Here is a 12,870-nt window from a genome sequence, read left to right on the forward strand (position 1 = left end):
GCGTTTCCTGGATTTTTCCCTGCATTGTTATATGCCTATTTTGATTCTCTGTCCTGTAAGTACCAACCTGTATTTGCGCAATAAACACCAACCTATTGTGCTTCACTATTAGTTCCTTCCTTTTATTGTTGGTGCATTTACCAACATATTATTAATGAATATTACGTTGGAGAAGATCTTCATTGTACCATCTGTAAGTCACTATTCCTGGCCAGCTATACAACTCGTATGACCCCTACACTGAAAAGCTAGGGGTTCATTTCAACCAGTGAGTGGGAACACAGGAGGGGTGTGTGCCACCTCACGGAGTGGAAGTTTGGAGCACTACTGTACTTAGGATAAGGATTGGCGCACTTAAGTACCTATATTTGGGACATTTTGCAATATTACAACATGATTATTTGATTGATGTTTTTTTTTTTTTTTTTTTTTTCATTGTTATTTTTGAAAGTTCAATGGAAAGATCCATGCACTTTTGAGAGAGATTATTTTATTATATGAAGTTAGAAGTTGATTGGCTGGCATGTACAGCTGCACCACATTTTGCCCTCTCAAGTTTTAGTAAATCAACCCATAGAGTTTACCATAGAGCAGGTAAAATGTAAAAACGCTGCCATCTACTGGTTTAAGAATATATCTCTGCTAAATACTGATGTATAGTAGTTGTTGCATAAAATTACAGCATTCGAACACAAGCATTGTGCTTTGTTAGAGAGACTTTCTTAGTATATGTACTTCTGCAGTTTGTTTTTTTTTTTACCTTGTCCATAGAAGCAGTTATATTACTCACCACACCAAGAACACAGAGGGGCGTCAAGGAGCCCTCTACATTAGAGACAAGGACTTCGGTTTTCACAAACATTTTCACAATGCCCCTCTTATTTTCCAGTTTCACCATTGGAGCCTTGGAAACTGAAATCTTCATCACCAGTGGTCTTTCTTCTTTATACATAGCAGCAACCTGAGTTCAAAGTAAAAGCATAAGTTAGCATGGGCTCGATATAATCTATAGTAAATCCAAAAACAATTTTTTTCTTTATTCTGCATATATTGTAAAACATTATATATTTTTTTGTTTATAGCGCAAAAAATAAAAACCACAGAGGTGATCAGATTCAGGTGTATATCAAAGCATTTTTTTTACAGGGTATAAAAGAGAACAGAGGCACATCTAAGTGTAGCAATGAGTTGCTAAATGTTGTACCTTCATTAAATGTAACCATATTCCTACACTTAGAGGCTCCTCTCTTCTTTTTTATACTCAGTTGTGACATGACGCTACTCTTATATCAAGACATCACTTGTATCAAGGCAAAATGTATTAAAACATTTTGCTTGTCTTGCAAAACACCCTCAAACCAAGTTACTCTCAAACCAAGGTTTTACTGTAGTTTAATTTGGAAATTAGATAAATGTAACACAAATTGAAATTCATTGAGCTCTGACCTTTGGAATGATTCCACCAATAAAAGTTGTTGTCAGAGGGGGGATTCCAGGTATCTGAAAACAAAACATACAGTTACACAGTACCGTCAACTTTGTGTGCATTGTATTATACCAAGTTGTATTTGAAACCTCTTTTCTTTTCTTTTTTTTCAAATATTTTATTTCTTAACTATCAAAGGCGAGTCTAGGTTCTCACGACAGTCATACATATATACACAATTACTTTAACAGATATATTTAAGGAAATAGAACAACAGTCCAAAACTAGAAATCAAATCATTCATAGCACCCTCAATATACATCCAGTGAGAATTAATGCTGATATTTTTTAGCTACTACAGGGAACACCCCGAGTCCCTATACCTGGGGTCAGCGTATCTATTTTCCATTTTCGCAATGACAAAAACTAAAACCAAAAAAAATAATAAAAAGAAAGGGGGGGGGGGCCCTGGATAGAAAATGAATAGCTAATTATCAGGTATCTAGTTATGATACATATGCCCTATGCCTGACAATCATGAGTTAAGCAAGGTTAAACCTTCTTCAGAGAACATATTCCACCGTCTCCATAAGAGTACTTTTCATGCTTATTTTGTGCTGAAAGTGTGAGATCTTCCATTTTATTGATCTCTTCCACCTATGAAACCTCTTTTTAAAGTGAATCCATTGTGAGCTAAGTATGGGGAGCTACCATTGCAGGCCTCCTTCTGAAAATAATAGATTTCTGGCTGTGTCTGTCTTTGATATGTAAAAGGAAAGGGAAAAGATAGTGCTGGACATGCAAAGTTATCTTATTGGCAGTACTATCATAAGTTAATATAATGATGTTGACGTAGGTGATATGGTCACAGGGTAGGTACCTTCTATATGCTGGAGGATCTTGAGAGTTATCTTGGTTTGTAGTGTACTGTAACAAAAATGTATATTAAAGTGTCCCACCACAGCTGATGATAGTGACTGAAACATATCAAATCAACCAAAATGTATTGACGTGCCAATCTACTACTAAAGGGTCCAGATACATCTTTATTCCAATAAGGGTCAGAAGGGGTAGTAATGCATTTCAGGGTCAAAAGAACATAAAAGAATTTCATCCAGTGTGATTATTTGCACAGTTGTTGTCATCAGCTGCCAAGCTGGCTTGGTGTTGCCAAACCAGCAGATAATCACAATGGAGGTAATATATTTAAAGGTCCAGTTAACTTCTAGCCCATACATGTTGCTTTCTTTCAAAGCCTGAATGAAGGGAGTGTTTTTGGATTTTGAAATGTGTTGACAGCTCTTTTGATTGTCCTCTTAACCCTTATTGGAATAAAGTTATATCTGGACATTTTAGCAGTGGTACATTTTGGTCAATTTTAATATGTTTCAGTCACAGTGCTAGAAAGAAAATGCTGTAAATGAGTGTAAGAAAAATGTCAGAACTGCAACTAAGTTGACCATCGCGAAAGCTTGGAAATCCCCTGCGCTCAGTTATGAAGCGGTAAAGAATCGTATGAATGAGGTCATGGTGAATGAAAAATTGACTGCTATCCTCTCAGATACGCATGACAAATTTCTCAGAGTCTGGCGGCCATGGCTCGCATACTCTCAACCCTCCCGATTTGATGACACGCTCCTTATGATCTGATGCTCACCTGTGTGCATGCCCCGTGGACCCCTCCTCTCTTCCCTTTCTCTCCCCCCCCCTTTTTTTTTTCTTCTTTTCCTCCTCTCCTTTTTCTCTCCTTTATACTGGACTTTATTTCCCTTTTCATCGTTTCTATCTTCTTTTACTTTTTTCTAGGCATTCCTTCCACAATTTTATTTGGCCTTCAGGATTTGGCCGAGCTGAGATGGTTGTAATTGTAATCTCATAGTTATTGCACTTTATTTCTGATAATTTTTTTTTTTTATAAGGAATTTTGCCTGAAGGAGACTTCTTTAGTTGCACAGCTTTGCTGACATGACTAGGCGACTATGCTGTGGTTTTTTGACCATGGTCGCCCTATCCACCCAGAGACTTTTGATGGGTAAACCTTGGTTTTTTGTTTTTCCATCTCGTTGTATGGGACATTAGGTTTGTTACCAGGGTGTGTGATACGGGTCTCTTTGTGTCGTTTTGTATTATCGTTTTTCCATCACCTTGTTTGTCTACTGTACGATGTAACCATCTAAAGAATTTGTCGTTATATGCTGGATTTTATGCCAATAAAACTTTTTGTAAAAGAAAAATGTCAGAACTACTTGTCTTTATACTTCTGAGTTTTTAGTGACCTACATTGGTCGTTTTTTTTTAAATATATATATATATATATATATATTATCGGTGTCCAGTGTGTGCCTATAAAGTCAGATACAATTTTTCCCTAGATCGTTCTGAGTTGGTGACTAGCATGCTTAGAGTAGAGGCCAGTATTGGCAGCCTCCATTAATTTCTCATGGCAGTATCTCTTTAATCCAGAAAAATACTTATAAGCTTTTTTATTGTTCCATAACCAATTAATTTTATCCTGAAATGAAACAAATGTTACTTTTGCATTTTCTTATGCTGGCCATACACTATACGAAAATTCGGCCAGTTAATGGGCACAAAATCGATAATCGTCTGGACGTTTTTGAGCCAAAAAAACGAAGGACAAGTTTGGAAATTTTCTGCCGAACGAACGATAAATCGGAAGATTAATGTGTTTTCCGTCTGAACTTTCTGCACTAGGTATATGTAAAAAAAAACGAACCATTTTTTTTTTTTGTGTCCACTGAACGATTTATCGGTCATTACATAATGGCACTATCGTTTGAGCTCACGAACGAACTTTCGTTTTTCGAAAGTTCTTTCGGAAGATATTTCGTGGAGTGTATGGCCAGCATTACCCTTATTAGTGGGATGTTTATGTAACATGTTTCTGATTGCAGTCATTAGATTAGCCTTCCTTCACAAGCTGTTCTAGTTCTGAGACTGACTAACTGCTGGTAACTACACTGATCAGTTCTTGATCATGTGGTCACAATAACAGGAAATCATGGGTTTGTCTACACCAGTGTTTCTCAATTCCAGTCCTCAGGCCCCCCCAACAGGTCAGGTTTTCAGGATTTCCATTATTTTGCACAGGTGATTTGATCAGTTTCACTGCCTAAGTAATCACCACAGCCTTTTCATCTGAGGGAAATCCTGAAAACCTGACCTGGGGGCCTGAGGACTGGAATTGAGAAACACTGGTCTACACAGAGAATACTCCCAGAGAGAGGCCAATTGACAGCTACACCTGTAAATAAAGTATTGAAAGTATTGATAAATAGACTCCTTCGTTTTTGGTAGATTAGGGAATACTTGGCACCTCTATCAGATTTTTTGTTTTGCTGTCTGTGTCCCTTTGGGGAGGTTTCCTTGTCAAGACACAACATGAAGAGAGAGGAGCTGTTTTCAAAGGAGGAGGAATCCTTTCTTAGACAGTTGTCATGAGTTACAAGTTTTTCTATTTGTAGATTTTCCCTTAGTGCTCATGTCAAACATGATTCTTTTCAAATGCAGCGTTCTATTGCAGCTATGTACGGTAGAAAATGCAGCTTCTGACCTGTTTAAAATGCATCTCAAAAGGTCATGCTCTATTAGAAAAAATGCAGCTCAATGCAAAGCAGGTCAAATGCAGCTTCTTCACTGTCACGTGTACTGTTCCATGAAGGTGAATGGTAATTTCCTGACCTGCTTTTGAGGTGCATTTCAAATGCACATCAAATGTAGGAAAATGCAGTTTGTTTACATGAGCCCTTATCCTATATCAGTGACAAATAAAACTATTTTTTTTAACAGGTATACAGATCAAACTTTTGGAGCCTCTCTTACTTTCAGTCCTGGTAACAATGGTCACCATGACAAAGACAGAGATGGGTTCTCCAAGAAGGAACGCAGACACCAATAAAAACCCAAGAGGTTCTATCTATCTCTTTCCTACTCTATCTAAATAGAAAAATAAATTGCTTTAGATACAATTTAAAAAATCGTATATCTAAACGCCCTGTATTTAGGACAAAATTTCCAAAACACAGTTCCCATTTTTTACCAAACAAAAACATGGTCCTACCTATGCTGAAGTTATACTTCTCATCTTATGTATCATTTTTATTGTCTAGATTTCTGACCGGTTTACTTTGAAACATCACTTTACAAAATTAAGTATATCAAACTGCTGTAAAATGGGACTCAAATTCCGAAAGCTATGCCCATAAAAAGCAAATAGAGAAGAAATTACTACTCCAGAGTATTTCATGCAACTGGTATTTTTCTCTTTCTGATGTACCTTGCCTTATTCTGGACAATATCTCTGTCTGGAGGAGGTCGTTTTGGTGGAGAGAGGGCTCTAGTACCTCTGACTAGCAGTGCCTAAGATCTCACACCTCAAATATACAGCTATTAGGCCACAGAATAGGAATGCCTAGACATACGGTAGTTTGATATCACAAAGATGGAGGAATTAAAAAGATGTTCCCTATAATACAGCAAGTCTTCACTTTTGAGTTCAGGTCAATAATAAATGGTGTAGGCCCACAAGACTACAATGCTACTATGCATAAACAAATAATAGAGTACTTACATCTCCATTTGTTATTTCAAGATCCATTAGACCCTCTTTCTGTAAAGCAGTGAGCACACTACTCAAGAAATTGGCAGACAAGCCCAGCTGGCTTTCAGATGCTTCTTTCATTGGTGGTAAAGTGATTTGTTGAACATGACCAAGAGGGTAATCAATTAGTCCACCACCCAGCTGACTCACTACTGTCTGTGAAAAAAAACAGAACAATGCATGTTTAGAGGTTCAGAAAGAAAAATCAAAGGGTTGCCAATGCACCTCAATTGACACTCAATACCTGTGTCTTTATTTTCAGTGTACCACAATGTGGAGTGGGGGCACTACACCACAGTTTATGTTGTACATTGCAGACTCCAAGCAAGTTATGAGCCTCTCCCACAGTCATGAAGTTCTGTATGCCTATGCATAAAGGTAAGATCTTTAAAGTGTTCCTAAAGTAAAACTTATTTTCATTTTAGAAAGAGTATGAAAAGGCTAGAGCCTTTGCACAGTTTTTGCTGTCTGTATTCCTCTTGGGGAGATTTACTGTCACTATTTGTCTTGGTGGCAAGAAAAAAAATATATTTCATATAGGGTTATACATTCCTCAGATATGATATAAACAAAACAAAAAAAAAAAACTTTACAAGATTAATTCATATGGGCTGTGTTTGTTTTTTTATTTATATATCATACATGAGGAATGTATAAACCTATATTAATATATATATATATATATATATATATATATAATTTTTTTTTTTGTTTGTTTTTCTTTCCTTGTTTATTGCTTTCTCTATTCCCATTGTAGATTTGTTTTTATGACTGGGAACAAGCTCTCTGAACATACAAAAACCTTTACAGGTCCTGAAGAAGCGGCATATCTGTGAAACATGTAGACCTCATTTAAAGGGCACAGATTGCTTGCCTTTGTGATGGTCAATATGGTTTTAAACTATCTGATAAACTTGTGTATTTTATTAACTTATATGTTCTGTTGAATCATACATAAGCGACACTAGGGGTATATTTATTTTTCAATCTAATTTAAGAGATATTAACCACATACCACAAACAATCAGAACATGAATATTATAAGAACTATACATAACATAAAAACATGTTACACATATACAGACACCCTACCAAAAAAAACCTTACCCAATAAATGTCGAGAACTAATTAGAATACCATTGGGGAATGTCTGCCAATGTGAAAGCTTATATATTATAAGGAAAACATTAAATAATACACTGAGTTACTTAGTTGGACCCCTAGCAAGAATAACCCTATCAAATCTTCCTCAACCCAAAAAGGTTGGGGTCCATGGTTTACTGCTCCCCATCTCAACTCTAATAAGGGTGTAAGACACATCACACATTCCAAAACTAAACAAAAAGAAGAAGAGGGGATATAATTTAGCCAGGATTAGGCTCATTAACAGACATCATCCCAACTCTTGACTGGGTTCAAGTCTTACGTCCGACCCGTATATATATTTTGCATTTTGGAGGGGTATATTTAAAGTCCCAACACCTCCCTTGCCTTCTCTTTACGATACATATTGGGATGATACCCTGAGTCACTCCAGTAGTGTATGTGTAAAAAATGTATACTTTTTTTTTCTTTTTCCCGTGTTTTGTTTTCTTAGATGTATGTATTTGTTTTGAAATCTGTCTAATGAAATTACTATGCTATCTATATATGTATGAATTTGTTTATGTCTGTATAATAACTTTCAATAAAATTAGATTGAAGTATAAAAAAAATGTATACTCCATTCCACAATTACTTTTCTGCTTAATTTATGGGCCAGATCCTCAAAAGGGATACGCCGGCGTAACTGCTGTTACGCCGTCGTATCCCTGTTTCTAACTATGGAACTGATCCACAGAATCAGTTTTCCATAGTTAGGGAGAAGATCCGGCATGTGTAATTGAATTACACTGCCGGATCTTAGGATGCAGTACCGCATCCGCCGCTGGGGGCATTTCGTGTCGAAATGCCGCCTCGGGTATGCAAATTAGCACTTACGGAGATCCACAAAGCTTTTCAGCTTCGTTTTTTCTCCGTAAGTTTTAGTTTGCAAACGCAAAATTAGGGCTGCTTTTACAAAGTGTAAACTGTTTACACCATGTAAAAGCAGACCCTTCTGTCCAGCGACGCGATTTTTTTTTTGTTTTGAATTTTTTTTTTTTTGCCGTATATATTTTTCCCCGACGCAACTTTATTGACCCGTCGCGATCCACAAAGCTTGGCGTAACGTAATTTCACGCTATGCACGTCGGGAAAATGACGTCACGAGCATGCGCAGTACGGCCGGCGCGGGAGCGCGCCTAATTTAAATGGGAATCGCCCCCATGAAAAGAGGAACGCCTTGCGCCGGCGGAATTTAAGTTACACAGCCAAAAATTTCTAGGTAAGTGCTTTGTGGATCGGGCACTTAGGTAGAAATTTTAAGGCAGTGTAACTTAAATGGGAAAATTTACGTTACGCCGGATCTTTGTGGATTACCCCCTATGTTCCTACATTTAGACATAGAACCCCAAAGTTTGGCTATAAGCTTTTCATTGATCAGACTTTAAGGCAATCTGGATTTAACTCCTGAAATGTAATGTAACCCAGATTGTCATGCTTTGGCAATGGTTAATAGGGAGTCATTTTAATACTTGTAACACACTGTTTTAAAGTTGTTTACCAGAGGTTGATCTCTTACATATGTTTAGTAATTTAATAGTGAAATGGCAACACTTTACATCAATGATGATAACTTACATTCAAATCCAGCTCAATAAATTGCCCAGTTATTATGGGGAGGCTTGATACTGTATACTGAATACTGCCAACTAAGCCGAGAGGAACAATTGCTGAAAAAAATAAATAACAATTAATCATTTTATTTAAATTTTTATATAAAACATATTACTGGTTTTCACAATTTTTTTTTACCAATTTAGACTGTTTTCTTCATTATTACACATAGGGAATTGGTAAATCATATGGGCACAACACTTAAATATGAACGTGTTATTTTTCAACACACCAAATTTGAAAAAGTGTGGAGTGGTAGAATATTCCATGACTGGCTCCAGTAGAATTAGTCATATATAGATTGTTGGTGTAATGTGATGGTCTTTCCTGTACATTGTACAGTATATTTCAATGCCTGTGTAAATCACGCTATTGGAAGTATGCATGCTATTCCTTGAAGTTGTTAGACTTGACCTCTGGGTGGGGTCATGGGGATCAGACAGCTGATAGCAATTTTATCCACAAATGGTATTAAGTTTTGATAACTTGTTGTGTGTTTTTGTAACTCTCTGTAACAGAGGTATTTGGGAATCTGCTTGGTTCTGGAACCTGTAAGTTTGTGTATATTCAATAAAGCTTTTTTGATAAAAAAATAAATAAATACAGTAAAATAATGTTCTGAAAGGGGTCTTTCCTAGCTCCCTCTTCAGAAGAAAGAAAGTCCCCAGGAACCCCTCCCTCACTAAAATAGGTGGTTTTCGGAGTCTGCAATCCTAGTTTGATGCTCCCAGGACTGGAGGGAGGGCCTGGGGGATATCACTCCTTCCTGTGAGCAGGCAGTGTGCCTGGAGGCCATGTAGACCTTCAAATAATTTCTGCCATAGTCATCACAGGAACAGAGACTCCCTTAAACATATTGTTTTGTGGCAAAAGTGAACTGTGCGATGCTTCTGATTGACCCAGAAACTTCCAGCCAAGGAGTTGTAGAAGCCTTTTGTGAGTTCTGTGTATTCCGCCTCTTTTGTTCTCCTGTCCTGTTCAAGTAGAGCGTTGAGTACAACCTTCAAGTGAAACCCTACTTTACTTCAAGGACAACTAAGTGTGATCTATCTTGAGGAGTATAAATCTCCTAATAAGAAGTATCTCTTGAATACGCAATATTATTTAGGTGGTCACAATAAACTGTTAACAACATCAAGACTTTAACCACTTGCTGACGGCCGTACGACTTTGTACGGCCTCAGCGCGGCTCCCAATCTCTAACAGGCCGTGTTTTTACGGCCTCTCCTTTACACGTTCCCCGCGCGCGCTCCCGAGCGCGCGGCGGGGAACTTCTGTACTGGCCGTGTCCCTTGGACACAGCCAGTCACAGATCGCCGTGAACGGCCAATCGGAGCGGCCGTTTCCTAGGCGATCTGTGCGGCCAATGAGAGATGATCTCATATGTTTACATATGAGATCATCTCTCATTCCCGGCTCTCGCAGACAGCGGTGCTGTCAGGGGAGAGAGGAGACGGATCTGTGTCTCTTGTACATAGAGACATAGATCGGTCACCCCCCCCTCCCCCACAGTTAGAACACTAATTAGGGTACACATTTAACCCCTTCCTCACCCCCTAGTGTTAACCCTTCCCTGCCAGTCACATTTATACAGTAATTAGTGCATATTTATAGCACTGATTGCAGTATAAATGTGAATGGCGCCAAAAATGTGTCAAAAGTGTCCGATGTGTCCGCCATAACGGCGCAATCCCAATAAAAATCGCAGATCGCCGCCATTTCTAGTAAAAAAAAAGCATTTATACAGTAATTAGTGCATATTTATAGCACTGATTGCAGTATAAATGTGAATGGCGCCAAAAATGTGTCAAAAGTGTCCGATGTGTCCGCCATAACGGCGCAGTCCCAATAAAAATCGCAGATCGCCGCCATTTCTAGTAAAAAAAAAGCATTTATACAGTAATTAGTGCATATTTATAGCACTGATTGCAGTATAAATGTGAATGGCGCCAAAAATGTGTCAAAAGTGTCCGATGTGTCCGCCATAACGTCGCAGTCCCAATAAAAATCGCAGATCGCCGCCATTTCTAGTAAAAAAAAAAATTTATACAGTAATTAGTGCATATTTATAGCACTGATTGCAGTATAAATGTGAATGGCGCCAAAAATGTGTCAAAAGTGTCCGATGTGTCCGCCATAACGTCGCAGTCCCAATAAAAATCGCAGATCGCCGCCATTTCTAGTAAAAAAAAAAAAAAAAATAATAATAATAATTCTGTCCCTTATTTTGTAGGCGCTATAACTTTTGCGCAAACCAGTCGCTTATTGCGATTTTTTTTTTTTTTACTAAAAATATGTAGAATACGTATCGGCCTAGACTGAGGATAAAAAAATAAACGTAAAAAAAAAAATTGAGCTATTTATTATAGCAACAAAGTAAAAATATTTTATTTTTTTTCAAAATTGTCGCTCTATTTTTGTTTATAGCGCAAAAAATAAAAACCGCAGAGGTGATCAAATACCACCAAAAGAAAGCTCTATTTGTGGGGAAAAAAGGACGTTAATTTTGTTTGGGAGCCACGTCGCACGACCGCGCAATTGTCAGTTAAAGCGACGCAGTGCCGAATCGCAAAAAGTCCTCTGGTCAGGAAGGGGTTTAAGTGCCCAGTAAGGAAGTGGTTAAATGTCAGAACTACCATTAGTGGAGGCTTTGAGTCCCTTCTTATCCACATGTTGCCATAACAATAGGATGTAATGGCTGTGAGGTAGGGGTCATCTCACACAAACTGTCCTCCCAAAACACAGTTACATATATGCACACTCATATAGTGCACATACAGTAGATTCAGTGTACCCTGATAAAATTATGTTCATTAGCTGGCCTCTTAATATTGTCTAATAGTATTTTCTTTCTTTGTTTTTAACACTATTGACAACGTTTTCTTTAATGGTGGTGTGGTGAATGTTGCCTTTTTGTGAAAATTCTATTAATAAATATTTTCTATTTTTGTGACTATTACACTGCTGTGTGTTTCCCTTTGGAGTTGCTCTCTCTTGGTATACTTCTATATTCAAGTCCTCCCCTCCTTCTCATCCTCTTTTATATTAACAGTATATCTTGGCAGCTGTTCATAAATCCTCACAGTGAGTGAAATTCCCTCCTTCTTTCGATGTAAGATAATTTCCAGCCCAATCTACTGATTTCTAGTAAAGAAAGGTATCCTATTTAAATTCAATTATAATTTTGACTTTAACCAGTAGAGTCAAAACCCTTTGCATTAAAAAGTGTGGTAAATGTGTGGCAAATGGTTCAAGAAAAAAAACTGTATATATTCCAATGTACTTAAAGAGACTGCTTACTCAGGGAAAAGTGACAGGTTCTCTAACAAAAAAATCACCCCAACCTATAGTTACCTTTCTTGTGTGCCCTCTACTAAGTCAGAACTAGAAGTCCTTCCTAACCCCATGAAAGCTGCATGACATAGAGCTTAAACAGGGTTACACGGCTTACACTTCTTCTTCCTTCAGACAACAGTCCTTGGGCCTAATATTTAGCTGCTCTGGCACAAACACTGCATCTTTACCCCGAGTAGATAAACTGACAGATTTTCTATAAACACATCATTCAGACCTCCTCGAAATCTTACATTAAGTCTATGGGATCTTTAGTAAAGTCTTTATCACTTTAATGTAAAATGTTGTCCACACACAAACAATCTAACATTATATCATGTCCTTCACTCTAACAACAGCAACATATTATTTCGACTTTTGAGTTAATATATCTTCAGATAGATAACTTACAGTTTACTGACAGTAGAAGGCCATTGGTCAAATCTAGCACCACGGTCAACACCGGGCATAGCTGTAGAAGAAAATCAGTCACGTTTTGTTGTGTAAATTATACAGTTTTTTTTTTCTTTTAAATTTTATGTACCCACTCACAGAGCTTTATAATACAATTTAATCTAAAGCCATCTAAAGGCAAAATGTTTTTCCGTATAGAGTATGCAATGTTTAAAACTCCTGTGAGGTATATTTCGTCTGAGTCTATTGAGAAGTTTATCCTTTACTTTCTATTCCAGAGACATAACAGGAGGTAAGGAAGTCTCTCCAAAATGAGGTG

At 37.5% G+C, this 12,870-nt stretch overlaps 2 protein-coding genes across 5 annotated transcripts in view; one reads left to right on the forward strand and one right to left on the reverse strand.

Annotated features, from left to right (window-relative positions):
• LOC120918789 (BPI fold-containing family C protein-like) overlaps window positions 1-12,870 on the forward strand; it is a 332,741-nt gene that overhangs the window by 26,384 nt on the left and 293,487 nt on the right. The window contains exon 2 of the mRNA XM_040330584.1: window positions 6,310-6,425. The gene's annotated coding sequence lies outside the window, so the exon portion shown is untranslated. The remainder of the gene's footprint in view (window positions 1-6,309; window positions 6,426-12,870) is intronic.
• The window catches only part of LOC120918787 (BPI fold-containing family B member 4-like), a 46,514-nt gene that overhangs the window by 17,157 nt on the left and 16,487 nt on the right, over window positions 1-12,870 (reverse strand). For all 4 annotated transcript variants that reach the window (XM_040330581.1, XM_040330578.1, XM_040330579.1 and 1 more), the window contains 5 exons: window positions 12,549-12,609; window positions 8,769-8,860; window positions 6,018-6,203; window positions 1,447-1,500; window positions 791-961 (listed from right to left, as the gene is read on the reverse strand). In XM_040330581.1, the coding sequence (XP_040186515.1) occupies window positions 791-961; window positions 1,447-1,500; window positions 6,018-6,203; window positions 8,769-8,860; window positions 12,549-12,609 (564 nt within the window). The remainder of the gene's footprint in view (window positions 1-790; window positions 962-1,446; window positions 1,501-6,017; window positions 6,204-8,768; window positions 8,861-12,548; window positions 12,610-12,870) is intronic.

The sequence above is a fragment of the Rana temporaria genome, chromosome 12 (assembly GCF_905171775.1).
Source record: "Rana temporaria chromosome 12, aRanTem1.1, whole genome shotgun sequence".
Taxonomy (NCBI): domain Eukaryota; kingdom Metazoa; phylum Chordata; class Amphibia; order Anura; family Ranidae; genus Rana; species Rana temporaria.